The 25,486-nt window shown below is 43.4% G+C and overlaps 1 protein-coding gene across 1 annotated transcript in view; it reads left to right on the top strand.

Annotated features, from left to right (window-relative positions):
- Positions 1–25,486, top strand: part of LOC128057513 (ATP-binding cassette sub-family C member 4-like) — a 154,879-nt gene that overhangs the window by 34,180 nt on the left and 95,213 nt on the right. Inside the window, exons 9-13 of the mRNA XM_052649943.1 lie at positions 4,056–4,145; positions 6,038–6,229; positions 12,088–12,182; positions 12,406–12,492; positions 22,911–23,007. Coding sequence (XP_052505903.1) covers positions 4,056–4,145; positions 6,038–6,229; positions 12,088–12,182; positions 12,406–12,492; positions 22,911–23,007 — 561 coding nt within the window. The remainder of the gene's footprint in view (positions 1–4,055; positions 4,146–6,037; positions 6,230–12,087; positions 12,183–12,405; positions 12,493–22,910; positions 23,008–25,486) is intronic.

The following is a 25,486-nucleotide window of genomic DNA, read 5'->3' on the forward strand; positions in this document are numbered from 1 at the left end:
ACCATGACCTGTTTGTCTTGGGTGGCCCTACACGGCATGGCTCATAGCTTCATTGAGTTAGACAAGGCTGTGGTCCATGTGATCAGACTGGTTAGTTTCTGTGATTGTGGTTTTCAGTTTGTCTGCCCTCTGATGAAGATGGAGAAGAGGCTTATGGAAGCTTCTTGATGGAGAGACTGAGTAAGGGGGAAAGTGGAGAAGCCTAAAAGGCTTAAAAAATGTTTCTTGTATATTAAAATGTAGTTTCTTTTGATAGATTTTTCATTCTTAAAATCTGAAACTAGTGTTTTTGGTGATGAAAAATCACTGTCATTTTTTTAGTATGTGAATGTTGTTTAATCAGTTCAGTTTTTTCCAGAAAAAAATTTCAATCTGAAGATTATTCAGACTTTTAATCCAGGCTGTGTGCTTTTAGTCTTTTGAGCGTTTTACTTAATCATATATAACCTTTTTTTTTTTTTTTTTGACATTGCAGTTACTATTTTCTTAACACTCAGGATATGTAAAGACACACAGACACCCTAAGTCTCTCAGGAATGTGGCCTGTGACCAGCATGAGGAGTACTTCGTCCTTCACCTTTGAGTTGGATTATGTGTCGTCACACATACCTTTTTTTTTTTCTTTTTACGTTTTTATTTTATATTGGAGTACAGTTGATTTACAGTGTTATGTTAGCATCAGGTATACAGCAAAGTGATTCAGATATACATAGACATATACCTATTCCTTTTCAGATTCTATTCCCGTATAGTTTATTACAGAGTATTGAGTAGAGTTTCTTGTGCTATATAGTAGGGCCTTGTTGATTATCTATCTTTTGTGTGTGTGTGTGTGTGTGTGTGTGTCTGGTAGCCATTTTATTTTATTTTATTTTTTTAATTTTTAATTTTTTATATATTTTTTTAAATTTTAATATCTTTAATTCTTACACGCATTCCCAAACATGAACCCCCCTCCCACCTCCCTCCCCATAACATCTCTCTGGGTCATCCTCATGCACCAGCCCCAAGCATGCTGTATCCTGCGTCAGACATAGACTGGTGATTCAATTCTTACATGATAGTATACATGTTAGAATGCCATTCTCCCAAATCATCCCACCCTCTCCCTCTCCCTCTGTGTCCAAAAGTCAGTTATACACATCTGTGTCTTTTTTGCTGTCTTGCATACAGGGTCGTCATTGCCATCTTTCTAAATTCCATATATATGTGTTAGTATACTGTATTGGTGTTTTTCTTTCTGGCTTACTTCACTCTGTATAATCGGCTCAAGTTTCATCCATCTCATCAGAACTGATTCAAATGAATTCTTTTTAACAGCTGAGTAATACTCCATTGTGTATATGTACCACAGCTTTCTTATCCATTCATCTGTTGACGGACATCTAGGTTGTTTCCATGTTCTGGCTATTATAAACAGTGCTGCGATGAACATTGGGGTACATGTGTCTCTTTCAATTCTGGTTTCCTCAGTGTGTATGCCCAGCAGTGGGATTGCTGGGTCATAAGGGAGTTCTATTTGCAATTTTTTCAGGAATCTCCACACTGTTCTCCATAGTGGCTGTACTAGTTTGCATTCCCACCAACAGTGTAGGAGGGTTCCCTTTTCTCCACACCCTCTCCAGCATTTATTGCTTGCAGATTTTTGGATCGCAGCCATTCTGACTGGTGTGAAGTGGTACCTCATTGTGGTTTTGATTTGCATTTCTCTAATAATGGAGTGATGTTGAGCATCTTTTCATGTGTTTGTTAGCCATCCATATGTCTTCTTTGGAGAAATGTTTATTTAGTTCTTTGGCCCATTTTTTGATTGGGTCATTTATTTTTCTGGAATTGAGTTGCATAAGTTGCTTGTATATTTTTGAGATTAGTTGTTTGTCAGTTGCTTCATTTGCTATTATTTTCTCCCATTCAGAAGGCTGTCTTTTCACCTTGCTTATATTTTCCTTTGTTGTGCAGAAGCTTTTAATTTTAATTAGATCCCATTTGTTTATTTTTGCTTTTATTTCCAGAATTCTGGGAGGTGGATCATAGAGGATCCTGCTGTGATTTATGTCTGAGAGTGTTTTGCCTATGTTCTCCTCTAGGAGTTTTATAGTTTCTGGTCTTATATTTAGATCTTTAATCCATTTTGAGTTTATTTTTGTGTGCGGTGTTAGAAAGTGATCTAGTTTCATTCTTTTACAAGTGGTTGACCAGTTTTCCCAGCACCACTTGTTAAAGAGATTGTCTTTACTCCATTGTATATTCTTGCCTCCTTTGTCAAAGATAAGGTGTCCATATGTGTGTGGTTTTATCTCTGGGCTTTCTATTTTGTTCCCTTGATCTATATGTCTGTCTTTGTGCCAGTACCATACTGTTTTGATGACTGTGGCTTTGTAGTAGAGCCTGAAGTCAGGCAAGTTGATTCCTCCAGTTCCATTCTTCTTTCTCAAGATTGCTTTGGCAATTCGAGGTTTTTTGTATTTCCATACAAATCTTGAAATTATTTGTTCTAGTTCTGTGAAAAATATGGCTGGTAGCTTGATAGGGATTGCATTGAATTTGTGAGTTGCTTTGGGTAGTATACTCATTTTCACTATATTGATTCTTCCGATCCATGAACATGGTATATTTCTCCATCTATTAGTGTCCTCTTTGATTTCTTTCATCAGTGTTTTATAGTTTTCTATATATAGGTCTTTAGTTTCTTTAGGTAGATATATTCCTAAGTATTTTATTCTTTTCTTTGCAATGGTGAATGGAATTGTTTCCTTAATTTCTTTTTCTACTTTCTCATGATCCTCTACATAGAAAACCCTAAAGACTCCACCAGAAAATTACTAGAGCTAATCAATGAATACAGTAAAGTTGCAGGATATAAAATCAACACACAGAAATCCCTTGCATTCCTATACACTAATAATGAGAAAGTAGAAAAAGAAATTAAGGAAACAATTTCATACACATACCTTCATGTTTCATATTTTTCTTACAGTAGAAGTACCTTATTGCCCTGTTTAGCCAGGACATGTAATGCATGTATCATGTATAAAATTGAGGCTTTATCACTCTGACCCATGGTGTCATAATTAATTTCTTAATTACCCATTTTTTTTTGTTGTTATTGTTGGTGTTGAGTTAAAGCTCTCTTTAGAACTTTGAAGATTACTTATAACAGTTAATTTACCAAGAGTAACTTCTTAATATAAAGTGCCTCTTTGCTTGCCTAGCATTACTGAGGTTCATTCTATCAAATGAAAATGGAGAGATTAGTGGAGATTTCAAATTATTTAGGGCTTCCCTTATAGCTCAGTTGGTAAAGAATCCATTTGCAATACAGGAGACCCCAGTTTGATTCCTGGGTCGGGAAGATTCCCTGGAGAAGGGATAGGCTACCTGTCAAGTATTCTTGGGCTTCCCTTGTGGCTCAGTTGGTAAAGAATCCTCCTGCAATGTGGGAGACCTGGGTTCAATCCCTGGGTTGGGATGATCCCCTACAGAAGGAAAAGGCTATCCACTCCAGTATTCTGGCCTGGAGAATTCTGGCCTGGATTGCAAAGAGCTGGACATGACTGAGCGACTTTCACTTTCAACTTATTTATGTAGTAAAGGGCCAGGCATGCCAGGTACTTAGGCTGCCGCTTTGTGGAGATTAATGAGACAGTTAAAACCAAGGGTCCTGATGAAAACTTATAAATGATTAAAAGCCTTCCACACTGGATATTGTATTAAGTACATTATTTTAATAAACTAGTGTGTATCATTCAGTTTGCATTTCAGGAAGGTGCCTTGTCATCTCTGCTACTAAATTCTGTGGGTGTCTAGAGCTGTGTCCATATATAAATCTGGTAAAAGAAGAAGGCTTCCTAAAGGCAACTTAAAACTACTTCAAACCCCCTAAGACATAGTATTGGATGAAAAGGCCTTCAGGACACAGTATCTTAAAATAGGAAGGAGAAAAATATGAGTTAATGTTAGGATATCAGTGACTATTACGTTACTTTCTCTACTTTTTAAAGTAATGTATATTACTTTATTGAAATGGGTACATTTTTATAAACTTTAATTTGCAGGAATCGGAAACCCCAACCCTACAAGGCCTTTCCTTTACTGTCAGACCCGGTGAACTGTTAGCTGTGGTCGGGCCTGTGGGAGCAGGAAAGGTAAGTTATGATGCCTTTTGTCAGCCTGATGCAACGCCACAGCCCCTGTTCAGTCCTCAGAGTGGAGCCCAGAGCTGAGTGTGACTCAGTTTGAGTTTGAATTGGGTCTATCTAGAAAGCTGCTTCTCTAGGAACATTAGTTTTGCAAAAAGGTTTCATGGCCAGATACATCAGGATAAATGCACATTGTGTTTTCCTTCTTGATGCCTCATGTGAATACTTGGGAACTGCTCGTGGGGAGTTTGCACGTCTCAGTGAAGGAGATTATGTAGCAGCTGTTCAGGATGGATGGGGACAGTGGGGACTTCTTTTTGTCACAGTGGCCCCTCCAGGAAGTCTGGAGGTGGTGAAGGCCCTTCCAGGAAGCTCTGAGCATTTCTTCATGTGACTTCATTTCGTCCCATCAGTGCACCTGTAGGGAACATGCAACCACATGCTAGAGCTAAAGATACAGGCATGAACCAGACCTTGACACCTCTGCCCTCCAGAGGTAACCAGGTTCTGGGGCAAGACAGATATGAAGGCAGACTATTTTAGCCCAGTGTGGCGAGTGCTCTGACGGCGTGGACACAGGCATGTCATTTCTCTGTGTTACAGGAGATGTGAAGGACAAGTACGTGTGTGCTTAGTGTCCTGTGTTTTGTACAACAAAATCCAGAAACCTAAATGTGGGGTGTACCCACGAGAGGGTGATGATTTCCTCCATGAAGGACTTTTTAAAAAATTTATTTTTAATTGGAGGATAATCGCTTTACAGTATTGTGTTGGTTTCTGCCATATATCAGCATGAAGCAGCCGTAGGTATACATATGTTTCCTCTCTCTTGAACCTCTTTCCTGCCTCTCACCCCATTCACCCCCCTATTTGTCACAGAGCCCAGGATTTGAGTTCCCTGGGCATGGTGGACTTCTGTTCTTCAAATACAACAATCACAGAGTTGTTTTAAATAATAATCTTTGGATATATTCCTCACACATAGTTCTTAATTTTTAAAAAAAATATACTTATTTATGTATTTGGCTGCATTGGGTCTTTGTTGCAGTGCATGACATCTCTAATTGTGGCATGTGGGCTCAGTTGCCCTGGGCATGTGGAATATTAGTTCCCCCACCAGGGGACCAGGGATCTAACCAGAGCCTCTGGCACTGGAAGGTGGATTCTTCTTTTTTTCAGTGTTTATTATCTGGATATAATTATTGTTATTTTAGCATTTTCTTTTGTACTGGGGTGTAGCCAGTTAACAATGTTGTGATAGTTTCAGGTGAAAAGTGAAGGGTGTATGTCAGCCATACGTACACATGCATCCATCCTCCCCCAAATCCCCTCCCATCCAGGCTGCCACGTAACAGTGAATGGAGTGCCATGAGCTGTGCAGTAGGTCCTTGCTGGTGATCCATTTTAAATACAGCAGTGTGTACCTGTCCGTCCTGAACTCCCTAATTATCCCTTCCCCCCATTCTAGAAGGTGGATTCTTAATCACTGGACCACCATCGAAGCCCCACATAGCTTTTTAAGAACAACTATTTGTCAAGTGAAAGATACCCAGATGCAGGAACAACTGCATTAAACATCAGATACAGAAAATACTCATCCTGCTGGTCTGCTCTGCTAGTGAAGGATATTAAACATTCTTAGTCTTTGCTGAGTAGAGCATTTCATCTGAGGGAACTCAGGCAGAGTAGATTGTTATCATGTTAATATTCCTTATCAACCTTTAGTTTACGGTGACCAATAATGCTCTTTTCCATTTTTTTCCTGCAGTATCCAAAGCTGTACTTTTATATTCTTCTGATATCGTGTATCAAGCACCTGGGTGGGGTCGGCTGTGCTGCGGGGCACGTTCTATCCTGAGTGCACCCTGTTCACCTGTGTGTGTTGCCGTCTGTTTCAGTCCTCAGTGTTAAGTGCTCTGCTAGGGGAGCTGCCCCCGAGCCAGGGGAAGGTCAGCGTGCTTGGGAAGATTGCATATGTTTCTCAGCAGCCCTGGTTGTTTCCAGGAACTGTGAAGAGTAACATTTTATTTGGGAAGAAATATGAAGAAGAGCTATATAAAGAAGTAATAAAGGCTTGTGCTTTGGAAGAGGTGAGTAATGACTCTTGAGTTGCATGTAGTCGGATTTCAAATAATGATAACGTTGATTTAAGCTCCAAGGTTTGTTAAAAGTTCTTTTTTTTTTTTTTTTTTTGAATTTGTAAGGTCTTATTTGTTGCTTTATGCTGGACTTCTGCGTAAGTATGCAGTCATATATGTTGCTGTTTTAATTCTGGTGTGATAATGATGGTCACAGAATACCTTTGTTTCATTTGGTGAAGTATCATTCACTTTTAGATCCTTTTTTTAATGGACAATTACAAAACATTTGTAAGAATAGAGAACACCGTGTAATGAACCCTCATGTTCCCACCCCCAGGTTCAGCCAGGGTCAGCTGGTGGCCAGTCTTTCTGGGTCTTTACCCCTGCCCTGTGCCACCCCTCCACCCAACACCCCGCCCCATCCCCCGGGATTCTAAAGCAGATCCTAGATCTCGTGTAAGTTCATCTGTAAACATTTCATTGTTGTTGCTGTTCAGTCACTAAGTCCTGTCCAGCTCTTTTTGACTCCGTGGACTGCAGCAGGCCAGGCCTCCCTGTCCTTCACCATCTCCTGGAGCTTGCTCAAACTCATGATCATTGAGTTGGTGATGCCATCCAACCATCTAATCCTCCATTGTTCCCTTCTCCTCCTGCCCTCAGTCTTTCCCAGTGTCAGGGTCTTTTCCAGTGAGTTGGCACTTCGTATCAGGTGGCCAAAGTATTGGAGATTCAGCTTCAGCATCAGTCCTTCCAATGAATATTTAGAGTTGATTTCCTTTAGGATGGACTGGTTTGATCTCCCATAGGACTCTCAAGAGTCTTCTCCAGCATCACAATTCAAAAGTATCAGTTCTTTGGCACTCTGCCTTCTTTATGGTCCAACTCTCACATCCATATATGACTAGTGGAAAAACCATAGCTTTGACTATATGGACCTTTGTTGGCAAAGTGATGTCTCTGCTTTTAATATACTGTTTAGGTTTGTCACAGCTTTTCTTCCAAGGAGCAAGCATCTTTTAATTTCATGGCTGCAGTCACTGTCTGCAGTGATTTTTGAGCCCAAGAAAATAAAATCTATCACTGTTTCTATCTTTTCCTCATCTATTTTCCAGGAAGTAATGGGGCCAGATGCCACATAAATCATCAATAAACATACTCTGTTACCATAAGCAATATAGTATGTAACACTTGTATATTATCATTAACCACTTTTAAAAACTTAAGTTTTTTTTAACCAAGTTTTTAAAAAAAACTTTAAAGGATTTTAAAAAGTTTTAAGCATTACCTAGTTAAAGGTATCATATTGATAAATTCTAGTTTGATATTTTCCCAAAAATATTGCTTGACCTTACAAAGCCCTCTTGGATGCCTGTAAGTTTATGCTTTCATCTCATATTTACATACTCCTGGCAACTTGGACATTTTCTTTTCAGGTTGCCTTGACAATCATAGATAATAAGATCCTTCTGTGTCTAGGTATAGAGGCCTTCGAGACTTGAGTTATTTTAGTGTTGTCTTCATTTCAGATATAATCTTCAGTCACTCCCTGGGCCATGTGATGTGAAAGAGCAAAAGGCTATCAAGTGGTTCAAAAGGACATGATCTGGTTCAGATTCCAGCTCTTCTGTTTAACAGCTGACCATCCTCAGACCAGTGATATGACCTCACTTAGTCTCAGTTTCCTCATCTGTGAAATGGGGCCAGTGCTTTCTGTGAGCTTGTTGTGAGGATTAGAGATAATCAGCATCAGGGTCCAGCCCAGAGCTTGGTGCACAGATCTTACCCCTCAGGAGCTGAGAGAAGCCATGTACACGGGTACAAATGATGGAACAGAATAAGATGGTCCTTCATGAGATATGAGAGATGTAAACAGAGCCTTAGGAACCCCCCAGGTAGAGATGAGTCCAGGATGGTTTCATGGGAGAGTGTGCTTGGGATGAACCTGGAAAGATGGTCAGGATGCTGACAGGCTGTGAGAGGAGGGGCGATTCCACAAGAAAGAAAAGCTGTGAAGGAAGCAGGACTCCTGATGCTTGACTCTAGAGTCTAGCCCTCTTCTGCCAGGGCCTCACATCCGGCCCACATTTACCATTTCAGAAGTCTGCTCCCTGGTGCTTCTACTGTAAGTCTCCACCATCGCTGAAGGGCCCTTGATGTGCTTCTGGACGGATGGCGTCAAACTAGCGTCACCTTCTCCTAGTTTGCCTCTAGTGTGTGTGTCTGCTGTTCAGTGAGAATTGAGGAAACTTAAAGGAACCAGTCTGTTAAAGGACTCAGTCTGTTAAAGGACTACGTCAAGGCTGCATATTGTCACCCTGCTTATTTAACTTATATGCAGAGTACATCATGGGAAATGCTGGGCTGGAAGAAGCACAAGCTGGAATCAAGATTGTCAAGAGAAATATCAATAACCTCAGATATGCAGAGGACACCACCCTTATGGCAGAAAGTGAAGAGGAACTAAAAAGCCTCTTGATGAAAGTGAAAGAGGAGAGCGAAAAAGTTGGCTTAAAGCTCAACATTCAGGAAACGAAGATCATGGCATCTGGTCCCATCACTTCATGGGAAATACATGGGGAAACAGTGGAAACAGTGTCAGACTTTATTTTTTTGGGCTCCAAAATCACTGCAGATGGTGACTGCAGCCATGAAATTAAAAGATGCTTACTCCTTGGAAGAAAAGTTATGACCAACCTAGATAGCATATTCAAAAGCAGAGACATTACTTTGCCAACAAAGGTCTGTCTAGTCAAGGCTATTGTTTTTCCTGTGGTCATGTATGGATATGAGAGTTGGACTGTGAAGAAGGCTGAGCACCAAAGAATTGATGCTTTTGAACTGTTGTGTTGGAGAAGACTCTTGAGAGTCCCTTGGACTGCAAGGAGATCCAACCAATCCATTCTGAAGGAGATCAGCCCTGGGATTTCTTTGGAAGGAATGATGCTAAAGCTGAAACTCCAGTCGTTTGGCCACCTCATGAGAAGAGTTGACTCATTGGAAAAGACTTTGATGCTGGGAGGGATTGGGGGCAGGAGGAGAAGGGGACGACAGAGGATGAGATGGCTGGATGGCATCACTGACTCGATAGACGTGAGTCTGAGTGAACTCCGGGAGTTGGTGACGGACAGGGAGGCCTGGTGTGCTGCGATTCATGGGGTCACAAAGAATCAGACACGACTGAGCGACTGAACTGAACTTAAAGGAAAATAACATGAATAAGAACACCATTCTGTCAGTGCAGGGAATTGTAGTCTATACTTAAGTCAGGCTTTTCCCTTTAACCTAATTGGAAAATGGTGGCTAGGAATTTAGCCTGACTTGGATTTTGTTGCAAATCCTGTGAAATAGTCTTCCCATTTGGGGCTGGTCCATAAATAATGTTCAGAGTCAACAACGCAGTCACAGTCTTGCTACAAGACTCAGAGAGAGCCTGTTTCTTGTGCCCTAACTGTGCTAAGTGAAAGGATTTAGGTGCTTTTTCTAGAACATGGTTAAGGTTGCTGTGCTATGATGTGTTACTCTTTTGTTAAGCGGAATGAAACAATGTAGAATCGAAGCATAAAAGCTGAGTGAAACAGTTTGTAAGGACTTCAACAGTGAAACAGAGGCCAATAATTGTGTGTGTGTGTGTGTGTGTGTGTGTGTGAGAGAGAGAGAGAGAGAGAATGTAGGGCTGGGAACCTGTTTAAAGTTGCTCATTGTTGTTCATGGAAACCAAATCAAGACATGGTAATAACTTCTGAACTCAACAAAGAAAGAAGATGAAAGAATGATGGATTTTCATAACAAATCAATTGCTGCCTTTCATTGGATATAACCTAGTTAAGCTTTGAGTGAGCAGGGAACCTGTGTGTCTGTGTGCCTGTCAGGGCGGGTTATGATGGACACTCTTTCTTCTCTTTATGGTCATGTGCTTTGCATGTTATGACCCACACTGTGAATGTGGTCCCACTGTGGATTTGATGGGAAAATAGGCATCAGCCACCAGTAGCAAGTTACAATCAACTCCAGTCCTTTTTCCATTTATAGAGAGTGTTGTCACTTTTGAGTTTAGTGACTCTTGTTTCTGTAGCACATTCTGTAGAAGAGGAAAGTGAGACTTAGGGAGATCAAAGGACTTGTTTATCATGCCGACTCCAGTGTGCTACCCGCTTTCCCCCCAGATTTGCTAAAGTAGAGACAGAGAGTGAGGGCGTCATCTGCAGAAAGGTACTGCTGTGTATCTTAGGTTGATGCCTGAGGGGTTTAGTAGATAATTCAAAGATTTCTAACATAATAATTGTGTAACTTAAACCTGATTGCTATCTTGCCATTTGGGGGATATTGTTGTCATTTTTTTTTTTTAAATTTCCCCAGGTACTCTGGGGAAAATAGACTGATTTATCCATTTACTTCTTAAATAATATTCAAATATAACTTATGGTAGATTCCCAGATCCTCAAGTCAAAGCTTCATATCCTTCTTTTTTTTTAATTTTTATTTTTACTTTATTTTACTTTACAATGCTGTATTGGTTTTGCCATACATCCTGCTTTCACAGACAAGCATCTACTTAGTCCAGCTGATCTGCTGGGTGTACGTCGAGCATGCTCTTTCTTTCCTTTTGGTTTTCCTGCCCAGCCTGCTCTTTCTGCTCCCATTTCTTGTACAGACCTTGTCTGTCACTCTATGACTTGCCTTAAGTTTCACTGTGAAGACATTGGTGAGGTGTTATCCCTTCTCTGAAAGTGAGAAGCAGAGACCAAGATCAGGACAACTGGTAACTTGAGATAAAACAAGTCCTGTGCCTTCACCTCCTGGGCCACCAGCTCTCACACCTGTGTCTCTAGCACAGACCTTCGCACCTGCATGTCCAGCTGCACTGTGACGTCACCGAGAGCTCATCTCAGCTTGTCCACAAGTGATGTCTCCTAAACCTGCCTCCACCATCTTCCCCAGATCAGTAAATGGAGACCCTGTCCTTCCCCCTCCTCACCCCAGACACCACAGTCTCCTCTTACAGCCCACACCTGTCCCATCAGCAGGTCTCACAACTCTGTCTTCCAAATGTGTCTGGAGTGTGACCCCGTCTCTCCATTCCCACTGTTCTCTAGCTTATTCCAGTAACGTCCTCACTTGTATCCGCCCTCACCCTTCCCCACTTACTGCCTGGTTTCTGCAAAGCATAGGAGTTTCCTTGTAAACCTCAGACCATGTCAGTCCTCCCCTCCCCCTTCCCCTTTTACTGGAGTGCCCCCAGGCTCCTCCTGCTCTGTCTCCACCCTCACCCGCTCATTCTCACTCTGCTCTCCTGTCTCCTTGTCCTGAACACCTTGGGCATCTCCCCACGGTCACTGCATCCGCCCCTCCCTCTGTGAGGAGCAGCCTCTCCGGGTCTGCCTGAGCTCCCCCCTCCCCAGATCTGCTCACACCCTCTCTGAGCAGAGCCCTCATGCCCCAACGTGGACTCACTTCCCTCCTTCACTCTCCATCCCTCTGGGCCAGCTTTCTTTTCCTTGTCCTCAGTCCTTGTGCTCAGGTTAATTTTCCGTATCACCCATCTCCCACTGTGGAAAGAAATTCTAAGAGCTCTGTTTCCTCGTGGCTGAATTCATTGTGCCCAGAATGGTGCCTGGTGTATAGTCAATCCTCAGTAAATACCTGTTAAAGTGGCAAAATGCATAAATGCTTTGAAAAGATACAGAATGAAAACAAGTGAAAAGCCCTAACAGTTTTTTTAAATTTTCCTGGTTACAGTTTAGTCACTATGAAATAAGCACATTGCTGTTGCTTAAACACTTGTATGAAGAACTGATGCCAAAAGGTTAGGATGGCAGGGGAACACATTTTAAATGTTTTTCTTTTTTCCCTTTTCTATCTCCACACAGGATTTGCAGAATTTGAAGGAAAGAGATCTAACTGTAACAGGAGATGGAGGAACCCCACTGAGTGAAGGACAGAAAGCCCGGGTCAGCCTGGCCAGGTAAATGGGGTTTCAGTTGCCATCCTGCCCCTCCTCCTCCACGGCTCCTAGTGGACGTGAGCACTCAGACCCTGCTCACCGGGAGGGCCTGTGTGAAGCAGGGTCTTGGTCTTTTCCTTGGGCTCTTGGAATGAGCATGGGGTTTCTGGACGCTGTCATGATTCAGAGATGAGACCCAGGGAGTGTGAAGTGTCCTCTCCTGGTGTCTCTCTACATTTTCTAGAGCCGTGTATCAGGACGCAGACGTCTACCTCCTGGACGATCCGCTCAGCGCGGTGGACACAGAAGTCAGCAGGCACTTGTTCAAACAGTGAGTTTGCACCTGTTTTATATCATTTCTTCTTTCCAGGAACCCTGTAGGGATCAGGGAAGGGAGCTCAGGAAAGCCTTTGTGCTCCAAGAGCCTTAGCTCCCGCTGCCCTGGTGTTCCTCCCTTCCCTCCACAGAAGATCCATTGTAGAGAAATCTTACATCATGATGAGGTGAGGACAGGAAAATACAGCAGGTGCTTCCAGTGTGTGGAGGAGACTGGGGTCCATGCTTTAGCGAATGAGGGATAGATGGCAGGTTCCCCCATGACTTGCAGTTGATGGATCCAGACCCCAGGGATAAGAAGGGAAATGTAAAAATTGTAAATCAGAGAGTAGGACTTGGTAACCTGGTAACTTGATGCCAGTCCTTTTCCTCCATCATGTGTTGAAGGCACATTGGAAGTGAAGTTTTCAGTACTGACATAGGACTTCTATGGAAAGACTATTGGTTTATGCTTATTGATTAATCTGTTGGTTTGGAAATACATAATAAAGGCTAGAATTTACAAATGATTTATTTCACATCTGAATATGACTCAATTATTTAACATTGCTTCATGGATTCTTACTAGAATTAATACTTGGACCCTCATGTAGGGTAACCTTGAATTTGAAACTTGGTGTCTTGGTTGAAGTCCTGACTCTCACTTTGTTTCTGGAATTTGTTATCAGTGGCTCTTTCTTGGCCACAGAACTCCTGAAGGAGAAGGGCTCTGATGCTTTTCTGTCCTAACACACACTGTCCAAGGCCTCTGGTAGAGTCTAGACTGGCCTCTTTGAAAGCCTCATGAATTCACTTTTTTTGAAACAGCCTCCACAATCTACCCCACAGTTAGTTCCCTTGCTGTTGTTCACCTTGTAAAGGCAATAAGCCTTCCAGCTGCACTTATTAATGTCCTGCTGTATACACTGAGATTGATGCCCTTACAGATGTTTCTACACAAAACCTCTCAGTTTACAAGGAGGATGGTGAGCCAGGAGAGGGGAAGGACCACACTGGGCCGAATAAGGGAGACTAGGATGCCCAGCTGTCATTCCTTCCTCTGAGGAATCTCTCTCTACATGGAGCTGGTTAAAAAAGATGCCTGGGAAAGCTCAGCAGGGTCACAGTTTAGAGAGTTTCCCTACAGGGTAGGAAGTACTAAGTGGAAGCGGAAGTGGAAGTGTCAGCTGGAGGCTTTCCCTGAAGTTGGAAAGCTCCCTGTGCCCGGAGCTGGGTGGGTGGTGCTCTGGGGGCCTTCAGGCTGGGCGGGTATGTGGAGGCTGAGAAGAGGACTCAGTCCTTTTTTGAAGGTAGAATAGAAGCTCAGGTGTGGAGGGAGGAGGAAGCAGGGCTGTGAGAATAGCAGGCATGTCCTCGCCTAGAGGAGGCAGGGTTTTTGGCAGAGAGAAGCCATCTGGGAATTCTCGTTGTCAGGTCCTATGTTAGTTTCTAGGACTGTGTCCATCCAAGCTGCTCTCACAGGAGACCAGAGCTGGGTGGCTTAGAAATAATGGAAGTTAATCTATCTTGGTTCTGGAGGCTGAGAAAGTCAAAGTCGGTGCTGACAGATTCAGTGTCTGGTGAGGGTCTGATTCCTGTGTCCTCACGTGGTGGAAGGGTGAGAGAGCCCTGTGGTCCCTTTTATCAGGGCACTAATCCAATACTTTGGCCACCTCACGTGAAGAGTTCACTCATTGGAAAAGACTCTGATGCTGGGAGTGATTGGGGACAGGAGGAGAAGGGGACAACAGAGGATGAGATGGCTGGATGGCATCACTGACTCAATGGACACGAGTTTGGGTGAACTCTGGGAGATGGTGATGGACAGGGAGGCCTGGCGTGCTGCGATTCATGGGGTCTTAAAGAGTTGGACACGACTGAGCGACTGAACTGAACTCAACTGAATCCCTTTCATGGAGGCTCCACCCTCATGATCTGATCCCCTCCTGATCGCCCCACCTCCTAATAAAGAGTGGAATTAGGTTTTAATGCATGAATTTTGAGGACAGAAACATTCACTCTACCAAGTTGTCATAGATGGAGGTGCTTAGAGAACAGAAATTAATTAATTCTCTCACGGTTCTCGAGGCTGGGAGTTCAGCAGCAGGCAGCTTTGGTCTCTGCTGAGCATGTCTCCTCACCTGCTGGTGGCGGCTACCGTGCGGTGTCCTCACATGGTCTCCCCTCTGTCCTCGAGCACCCCTTGTCTCTGTCCTTCTTTATAAAAAAGTTTTTATTGAAATATGGTTAATTTACAATATTGTGTTACTTTCTTTGTACAGCAAAATGGCCCAGTTATACACAGCTGTACATTCTTTTTAATACTCTTTTCCATTATGGTTTACCTCAGGATATTGAATATCCTGAATATAGTTTGCTGCCCTATACCATAGGACCTTGTTGTCTGTCCACTATACACGTAATAGTTCTCATCTGCTAACCCCAAATTCCCAGTCCATCCCTTCCCCACACCCCCTTCACCCATGCAACCCCAAGTCTGTTCACTGTGTCTGTGAGTCTGTTTCGTTTTGTAGATAGGTTCATTTTTGCCATATTTTAGATTCCATATATAAGTGATACGTGATATCTGTCCTCTTTCTGACTTACTTCACTTAGTATGATAAAGTCTAGGTCCATCCACATTTCTGCAGATGGTATTCTTTCTTTCTTTTTATTTTATCGTTGAGTAGTATTGCATCGTCTATAAGTATCACATCTTCTTTACCCATTCATTTGTCTATGGACATTTAGGTTATTTCCATGTTTTGGCTATTGTGAACAGTTTTGCTATGAACATAGGGTTGCATGTGTCTTTTTGATTTATAGTTTCCCCCAGATATATGTCCAGAAATGGGATCACTGGATTATAAGATAATTCTGTTTTTAGTTTTCTGAGGAATCTCCATACTGTTTTCCATAATGCCTGTAACAACTGATAATCCCACCAGCAGTCTAGGAGGGTTCTCTTTACTCCATTCCCTCTCAGCCACTGTTATTTTAATGATGGCCATTCTCACTGGTGTGAGGTGATACCAGATTGTAGTTCTGGTTTGCATTTCTCCAATAATTCACAATGGTGAGCTTCTTTTGGCCATCTGTGTCTGTCCTTTGGAGAAATGTCTATTTAGTTCTGCCTATTTTTTGATTGGATTTTTTGTTGTTGTTGAATTGTATGAGCTGTTTGTATACTGTGGAAATTAAGCCCTTGTTGGTCACATTATTTGTAGTATTTTCTCTCATTCTGTAGGTTGTCTCTTCATTGTGTTTATGGTTTCTTTTACTGTGCAAAAGCTTGTAAATTTGCTTAGGTCCTGTTTGTTTACTTTTTTTAAAATTAAAAATAATTGTTTGTTTATGGCTATGCAGGCTCTTTGTTGGTGGGGCTTTCCCTCTAATTGTGATGAGCAGGGGCTTCTCGCTAGTGGCAGTGTGTGGGCTTCTCATCTCAGTGGCTCCCCTTGAGCAGAGCACTGGCTCTAGGGTGTGTGGGCTCAGTAGTTGAGGCTCCTGGGCCCCAGAGCACAGGCCAGTAGTTGTGGTCCATGGACTTAAGCTCCATGGCATGTGGGACCCTCCTGGACTAGGGATTGAAACCATGTCTCCTGCATTGGCACATGGGTTCTTTACCAGTGAGCCACCACGAAAGCTCTTTTTGTATATTTTCGCTTATGTTTCTATTGCCTTAGGAGACTGACCTAAGAAAATGTTGGTATAATTTATGTCAGAGAATGTTTGCCTCTAATCTCTTCTAGAGTTCTATGGTGTCGTGTCTTATGATTAAGTCTTTAAGCCATTTTGAATCTATTTTTGTGCGTGGTGGGAGGGTGTGTTCCAATGTCATTGATTTGCAATCCTGTGTCTTGGTCCTTGTGTCTTAGTCTCCACTTCATCTAAGCACACCAGTCAGATTAGATTAGGTCCAGTATAATTAAGGATAATGATTAACTCTTTAAAGTCTCTGTCACCAAATTCTAAGGAACTGATGGTTAAAGTGTCAAGTGAATCTGAGAAACAGCAAAGTGAAGAGACTTCAGCAGAGTCCAGTGTGTGAGAGGGAGACATGTGAGGAACTCTGAGCTCTGGACACAAGGAGCTGGGATTCCATGTCCACTAAGCAGGGGTCGTTAGTCTTTGGTGGGACCTGCCCAGGTGTAAAATGTGCTGAGTGTTGGGGTGATGAAAGAGTTGTGGAGATGGATGGTGGTGATGGCTGCACAACTATGTGAATGTACTTAGTTCCACTGGGCTGTATGCTTAAAATTGTTAAAATGGTGAATTTCATGTTATATAAATTGTAACACTTATACAAACCTGCATTGCCGGGAGCCAGTGTGAGGAATCCCACCCGTGGCAAAGGTCATGAGGAAGGAAGCCCAACAAAACGCAAAGGCATGATCTGGCTTCAGGGGTTCTCCCTGGGTTTTCCTGAACATCTACCTCCCAAAACCAGAGTCTGCCTGTTTTATTGTACTGTGCTTTCCGCTCTTCTGACATTCTCTGGAAAAAGTTAACTCAGGGCTTCAGTTAACAGTCTCCTGCATATAAAAAGAATGTCTCGGCTTAAACCCTTCTGATAGCTTTCTAACTTACCTGACCGGTCTGCCAAGACTTTTAGAATTTGTGAATTGCTTATAGCCCCCCAACCATGAGAGGCACAAAGCTTAAAGCATCTTAAAGATACATAGCCTTTTCTAAAGAGCTAAAAATTATATTGGTGACAGGTTTCACTGTTGAGTCAATGACTGCTGCCAGGCCTCCATATTCTTTATCTTTTAGGCACCTGAAGGTTATTAATCAAGGTAACTGGGATATAGAAAAAGGAATATAGTAGTTTTGATGTTAGCAACACTAGACTTTTGAGTTAATTACTTTTCTCTTTGTTATAAATCACTGTACTTCTTTCATTGTTACAAATTGTTGTATCCTTGCTATGTATGTAACTTTATTTAGTGCTTTCCGAGAGTGGCACCAGACTTTGGGAAGAACAACACAAATAAGTTCTCTGGTTGACAGACCCTTATCAGAAAAGGGCCATAAAATGTTAATTGGCCCTCTGGCCAGTAGATGATGTAAATCACCTAAGACTTGTGTATATAACTAGGTATGCAGAGAGAAAGCCTGGTCTTGATAAGAGTCAGGGCTGCTGACGCTGCATAATTTTATATTATCCATTGGTCTCTATGTACAAAAAAAGAGTATAAAAGGCCTTTCTGGACAATAGAAGATGGGCCAGTCACTGGAAAGACTGGTTTCCCCTGTGTGGTCTATTCTCCTTCTCTGCTTTTCAGGCTGAATTCCCATTTGGGGTGTGGAGGCTCGCCATGTCTACTTACTTGCCCTGGCTTCTAAGATCCACGAGAGAGGGAGCCTAAGGTGGGGCACCCTCCGCTATTCAAATGGGCACCGGTGGCCTAATGTAGATGGTACAAATCTCTTGTCCTGAGGTTTTATTAGTTGTCCACGTAAACCAAGTTATTCAGCATCTTTTCTCCACTAAATTTCCCACTATACTATTTCTTCCTAATCTCTCTTATATTTCTAATTAAATAATTCTTTCTAAGATGCCACACTGTTTCCCCTTCAAATTACCCTGGATCCACTGGGGCTGGACCCTGGCACTGTATAGTAGCACTGAATCTTTGAAAACATGAGAGAACAGGGCAGATGACACATGGCATGGCCTCCAGTTCTCTGATCTGACCTCCCACCTTCTCCTGTTCATGACTTGATGAATTTTTCCTTAGAGAAGTGCCTGTGTCTTGTCATGAGTTCAAAGACAGGAGCTAGTGCTGTGACAGTGATTCCCTACCCCCACCCTCCTGGCATCGTGAGTATCTCAGCCTCTTTATTCCCAGGATCCTACCTTGAACTCACAAATGTGTGTCATCCCATCTTGTGAACATCTGCACAAGTTCCCCATCAGGGAAGGAACAGATCCTACTGGCTGTTGCATCCATGTCACAGGGGAAGGTAATTGGAGTGAAGTACAGTGTGCTGATCACAGAAGTTCTCCTGAGTTCTTTTTTGAACACGAGATATTTATAAAATCCTCTCAAATACTTTGGGTGTACAACTTTGGATATATACTTGAGAGAAGCAGGCTTAAGACAGTTGTTTGCTAATCAGAACCACATTCTCTAGGGTGATTTAAAGCAAAAGCAGAGAGCATGAAAGCAATTTAGGAAATCACTCAGCAGCAGCTGGAGAGTGTTCTCAAGCTAGAGAACTGGACGGAACAATATGCTGTGAGAGATGGTGGTCACGTGGAAGCTTAGTCATGTGAAGGGTTCTGTATTAAAAGTGAATGAATCACACTTCTACTTACGATTAGCAGATTCCTTCAGTCATGAAGGAAGGTCATTAAGGTTTGTCAGTTTTACAGTTTATGCTGTGAATATTAAATGGGTTCTGTCACCCACAGAAGGTGAGGGGCCTTAGGTGAACTGATGCTGTCTCACCTGTGTCCAGCTGTGGATCCTGTCCTGGTTCAGCCCCACATCCCACACCCCTGCCTCCTGCATTATCAAGTCTTCAGGTCTGTCCTGATCAGACTCCCACGCTGCTGTCTACACAGCTCACCCTCCTGCTCCAGCCCTTCTCAGACCCCTCTTCACATTCGGGAAGCAGCTCCAGGTCCTCAGACAGAGAACAGGCTTCCTTGCCGTCTGCCCCCTTCAGCCTTTCCAGCTCCACCCCCACTTGGTGTCTGGCTGTGCGGACTCTGTGGGGTCCTTTCTCACCCCGTCTGTCTGTGCACACTGGTCCCTCTGTCCCAGAGCCAGGGAGCAGTGCACAGGACCCAGAGAGAAGGTGGGACCTGCCGTTCCCTCCCACTCCTCCAGGGGGAGCCAGTGCCCCTCTGTCTTCCCACAGCCCTCCCTGGGTGCCCTTGACCATTTATGAGTCCCCCCACCTGCCTCCAAGCTGTGAATGCAGGAAGGCGCCTCAGCCCAGCATGTTCTGTCCCAGAACCCCTGCACTTGTTGTGTCTTCTTCCAGGATGTTTCCCCAGAGAGTCTCAGGGCTCCCGTGTCTCCCCAGAAAAGTGAAAGTCTCTCAGTCATGTCCCACTCTTTGTGACTTCACGACTATACAGTCAATGGAATTCTCCAGGCCAGAATATTGATGTGTCTGGCCTTTCCCTTCTCCAAGGGATCTTCCCAACCCAGGAATTGAATCCAGTCTCTTGCATTGCAGGCGGATTCTTTAGCAGCTGAGCTACAGGGGAATCCCAGCAATACTGGTGTGGGTAGTCTATCCCTTCTCCAGCATATCTTCCCAACCCAGGAATTGAGCTAGAGTCTCCTGCATTGCAGGCGGATTCTTTACCAGCTGAGCTGTCAGGGACAGCCCTTATATAGGATTATCTGTGGGATTATAGGATTAACACAGCCTTTATATAGGAATAACAGTTAAACAACTGGTTGCTGCTCAGTAATTTCTATGGCATGACTTGGAAATCTTTACTCTAAAAACTTGGAAAATAGTGTATTTTCCTAATGATTTGGATAAAAGTATTATCTAGGAAAAATTCAAAGGCATCAACTAATGACTTTGTTGTAATTATTTATGTTACCTCATCTGTGATGGAATGTTAAGAAGAAAACAATTTAAAACTTTTGTGTTGGTCTATTTTGGACTTTACAGCCCATTATATTTAATTAACATATGCCTTCCTAGACTACTGGCAGGTAATTATGAATTAAGGAGAAAAAATATATATTTAAAAGCTTTAGAACTAAATCTGAAAAAAGTGTTAGTCAAGAAACTTAGTATGAACACTGAACTAACACATGTTAAAGGGTAAAAATGAATCCTTTTGGACTTAATGAAACAATGGTTTGTGTGTCTATGTCCTGGGGTCCTGATTCTGATCACAGACCCAGTGTCCAGAGTGTCTCCTTAGGACTTTTCTGTCCTGAGTCCAAAGCACAGGGCCACTTGTGGTTAGGGAAGAGCGGAGAAGGGGGCTGACGTTTACTGAGTGTGTTGGTGGTTTGATTTCTCAGAACGTGTGGATGAAGTTGTCATTGACGTTCTGAGATGAAGAAAATGAGGTTTAGTTGCTCGTCTGACATCGTCAGGCTCACGAGAGGGACTGAGCTGCAGCCTGCTGCCTCCAGATTCTCCATCTGACTCATTCACAGGCTGAGCTGTGGCCCATGCTCCTGAGATTTGCTCTGCGAGGGGCTCAGGTTTCCAGAGTACCTGCCTGGAGCCCTGCCCATGGTCACCAGGGCGCCAGACCTGGACACTCGCTTCCCTAGAGGGCTTGTGGACCCTGTGGGGTGAGACTGGGGCTGAGTTCCTAGGGGTCTGCTTTTAAAAGGTAGGAGCAGTCGTAATTTTTTCTTTCTGTGAAAAAAATTTAAGGTTGAATAGTGAAGGGGGTCTTGACTATAGAGAACTGATAGGTGCTCTGGGCTGTTGGATGATTTCCATTTTGATTTGGGCCCTTTGGGTTCTGTTCTTTTATTTTCATGTTTGGAAAGTGTTCAGTCCTAATGAAAGAAGTCTTGCTTCCTGATTGGGACTGGGAATGTTGCAGAGACTGATGGAGGTCACGCTAGGCCACGTTTCTGTCTAATGTTCTTTGGGAACAAGTGTCTAGCAAATGCACTGTGGCAAAGATTACAGAGAATCTATTAGTTTTTCCGTGCTAATATTTACATCATTGATTATAATCATGTAGAAAGTTGCCCTAGAATGTACACATTTTTATATGACATAGATCCCTCTTCTCTCATTCCCACATAGCAATGAAATAGTATTTTAGTTTGGTCAAATTTAGGACTCTCAGTATTAGTTGTTTTTCTTTATGAAACATGTAAATAATTGTTAAGCTGAGTTTTAGAAAAAAAAAACTTAGCTGTTGGTGCCTCCTTAATTGAACTACTGCTTAGAAGTTTTTCAGTTCAGTTCAGTCACACAGTCATGTCCGACTCTTTGCAACCTGATGAACTGCAGCACGCCAGGTCTCCCTGTCCATCACCAACTCCCAGAGTTCACTGAAACTCACGGCCATGGAGTTGGTGATGCCATCCAACCATCTCATCCTCTGTCATCCCCTTCTCCTCCTGCCCTCAATCTTTCCCAGCATCAGGGTCTTTTCAAATGAGTCAGCTCTTCACATCAGGTGGCCAAAGTATTGGAGTTTCAGCTTCAAAATCAGTCCTGCCAGTGAACACTCAGGACTGATCTTCTTGCAGTCCAAGGGACTCTCAAGAGTCTTCTCCAACACCACAGTTCAATAGCCATCAATTCTTTGACTCTCAGCTTTCTTTATAGTCCAACTCTCACATCCATACATGACCACTGGAAAAACCATAGCCTTTACTAGATGGACCTTTGTTGACAAAGTCATGTCTCCGCTTTTTAATATGCTGTCTAGGTTGGTCATAACTTTTCTTCCAAGGAGTAAGCGTCTTTTAATTTCATGGCTGCAGTCACCATCTGCAGTGATTTTGGAGCCCCCCAAATAGCCACTGTTTCCACTATTTCCCCATCTATTTCCCATGAAGTGATGGGACCAGATGCCATGATCTTCGTTTTCTGAATGTTGAGCTTTAAGCCAACTTTTTCACTCTCCTCTTTCACGTTCATCAAGAGGCCCTTTAGTTCTTCTTCACTTTCTGCCATAAGGGTGGTGTCATCTGCATATCTGAGGTTATTGATATTTCTCTCCTGGCAATCTTGATTGCAGCTTGTCCGTCATCCAACCTGGCATTTCTCATGATGTACTCTGCATATAAGTTAAATAAGCAGGGTGTCAATATACAGCCTTGACGTACTCCTTTTCCTATTTGGAACCAGTCTGTGGTTCCATGTCCAGTTCTAACTGTTGCTTCCTGACCTGCATACAGGTTTCTCAAGAGGCAGGTCAGGTGGTCTGGTATTCCCATCTCTTTCAGAATTTTCTTTTTTTAAATTTTTACTTTATTTTACTTTACAACACTGTATTGGTTTTGCCATACATTGACATGAATCCACCACGGGTGTATACAAGCTCCCAATCCTGAATCCCCCTCCCACCTCCCACCCCATATCATCTCTCTGGATCATCCCCATGCACCAGCCCCAAGCATCCTGTATCCTGTATCGAACATAGACTGGCACTTTGTTTCTTACATGATAGTATACATGTTTCAATGCCATTCTCCCAAATCATCCCACCCTCTCCCTCCACAGTTTATTGTGATCCACACAGTCAAAGGCTTTGGCATAGTCAGAGTTAGGTTCAAATTTACTGGGGGTAAATGTTAAGAACCTAATCAGATTAATTGATTTATGTTTAATTTTTAGTATTGATTTGGTATTTAAACTGCAGATTTTTGACTACCAAGTAGTCTTTGTCTTATTTTTTCAAAATGTAAGTTTCCAGTTTGAAGCACCCCATTAATGTGCGTTTGCATACTGTGCCTTTTGCGTTTGTAGGTGTATTCGTCAGGCCTTGAAGGAGAAAATCACAATCTTAGTTACTCATCAGTTGCAGTACCTAGAAGATGCAAGTCAGATTCTGATACTGAAAGATGTAAGTAGTTTCTAGAAGTCTGGGGAATTGCTTTCCTCTCAGGTGTGTTGAAGAACAGACCTCCCTGCAGGTCATTCTCCTTGGATTCATGGTAAACACCCCCTTCTCAGAGCAGGTGGTGGTCATGCCTTGGAGGATGAAACCAAAGCCCTGTAACCCCCAAGGCTCCTGTCCCTGGGAATCTCCAGGCAACAATACTGGAGCGGGTGGCCATGGCCTCCTTCAGGGGATCTTCCTGACTCAGGGATCAAACCTGAGTCTCTTGCTATCGAATCTTGTCTCATTGGCAGTCAGGTTCTTTACCACTGGCACCACCTGGGAAGTCCAAAAATGGCACTACTACACTGTAAGCCACATAAACCCTAAAGTATATAAAAAGTGCAACAGTATTACTAAATCGTCACTGTTTTGATGAAATCTGTTCAGTTTTGTTTAGAAGTTTTTATTTTTCTCTTTCACAACTTAAGTCAAAATGTATCACTCAGAAATTAGAGATACTAACATCTGATTGTATCTAAGTGATTGTTATACATAGTTTGCCTAAAGAGCATCTTCCATCAACACGAGAAGTGAGGTTGGGTAGCTGAACACCCGGGTCAGAGATGCCCTCTCTGCTGATGTCTCCAGTTGCTGGTCTCCCTGCCCAGGTCTCTATGTGCCTGATACGTGTGGGAGCCTGTGCAGCAGGAAGACAAGGCCCTGCCCTCACGGGGCTCCTGTTCTTATGGGGAGGATGTGACACAGAGAGGTGGGCTGACATCCTGGCTGCCTCCCTGAGGAGCTGCTGCCTCACGGGGTCTGAGTGACATGAAGGCGGGGGCCACCTGGGGGAGGGGGTCTGAGGCAGGGGGTCCTAAGGAAGGAGCTGACCTGGCAGGTTGGAGGAACGTCAGGAAGACCGGCGTTGTCTGAGGAGAGTGAGCAGGGGATTGGAGGGAGCTGGTCTCTGAGCTGTGGACAATGGGCGGTTGTGGGATGGAAGCCATCGGATGGTCTAGAGCAGAGGAGGGATGTGGTCTGATGTGGGTTTGAAAGATTCCTCTGATGGTCACTGGAGGGGTGACAGAAGAAGTAATTAGGAATCTTAGTAAAGCTGAGGAGACAGAAGTGTGGTCTTGGGCTAAAGTATCAGTTTCTAGAGCTGCCGCAACCAAGTACCGCAAACTGGGTGACATCAAAACAGCAGAAGTTTATCGTCTCCCTGTTCTGGAGGCTACAAGTCCCAAATCCAGGTGCTGGCAGGGCCGTGCTCTCCAGGGGAGAATCCTTTCCTCCAGCCTATTTCACCGGCCTTCCTTGGTGTTCCTTGGCTTCCAGCTGCACCACTGTGGTCTCTGCCTCTGATGTCACAGGGTTATTGTCCCCGTGTTTGTCTGAGTCTCATAAGAACCTCAGCTATATTGGATGTAGGGTCACCCTCCTCCAGAGTGACCTCATCTTAACTTGATTACATCTGCAAAGACCCTGCTTCCAAATAAGGTCATGTTCACAGGTGTCATGTTTGAACTTATCTATTTGATGAGGGGGCATCATCCAACCCCTAGCATGGCTGGGGGTGGGGTGGAGAGTAGTGAGAAGTGTTCAGACTTAGAGGTCATTTGATGCTTCACTCCTTGGCTTGTTTGCCTCTGTGTCTCAGCACCTTTGTCATTAACCCCTGACTGTTCCACAGGCCCTTGGTCAAATTCCTGACTTAAGAAATGAATTTCTCCTCTAAGAAAGATGATTAGAATGCAGACCTTCTGCCTCTCTGGAAGCAGTTCCATGTGTTGACTCCTACCTGCTCTTCTAGGAATGGGAAGGGGGTGGTGGTTAAGGATTTTTGAGCTTGAGGGCTGTTGATTTCATGTGCAGAAAGTGCAATTCTAGTGTGCAAATCCCAGTGTTGACAGTGTTATGAGCACAGGATCAGTGGGCAGGAGAATAACCTATTTATTCCATCCCTAGATGTTTTAGGGTCCCCTTATTGCTTCCTTTGAGGACACTATCCCCAATTTTACTACTAACAAAACAACTATTTGTCCACCAGTGAATACCCCTGCATGAGTTGGGGTCCATCCTTACTGTTTGTCTGGTCCGTCTCTCACAGCAGAGGGGGGTGGCTGCCCCCTTGTCCCCTTGGAATTGTCAGTGCTTGGCTGCTGAGTGAAATTGCTGTCTTTGTACTACGAGTCATTTCATTGTGTATATTACAGATATCAAATCGTGAGCACTAATTTCCTTAAAGAGGTGTATGCATTTTGCCTCCCAAGTGGAACAAGACATGCTATATCCTACATACGTTTCTAGTTCTGCAGTATCAGATGGTACCCAGATGCTTCACTGCGTTTCTCCCATTGGCTCACCTCAGGGGATAGGGTGAGAGGGGTCCCAAATAGGGTCCTGAGTCATCTTCTCTCTGACCAGTGTTAACCAGAGCTGCTTGCATTTGATGAGTTTTGCATCCTGGGATTTTTTTCCTAATGTTTTGTTTGCCACT

The sequence above is a fragment of the Budorcas taxicolor genome, chromosome 12, assembly GCF_023091745.1.
Source record: "Budorcas taxicolor isolate Tak-1 chromosome 12, Takin1.1, whole genome shotgun sequence".
Lineage (NCBI taxonomy): Eukaryota > Metazoa > Chordata > Mammalia > Artiodactyla > Bovidae > Budorcas > Budorcas taxicolor.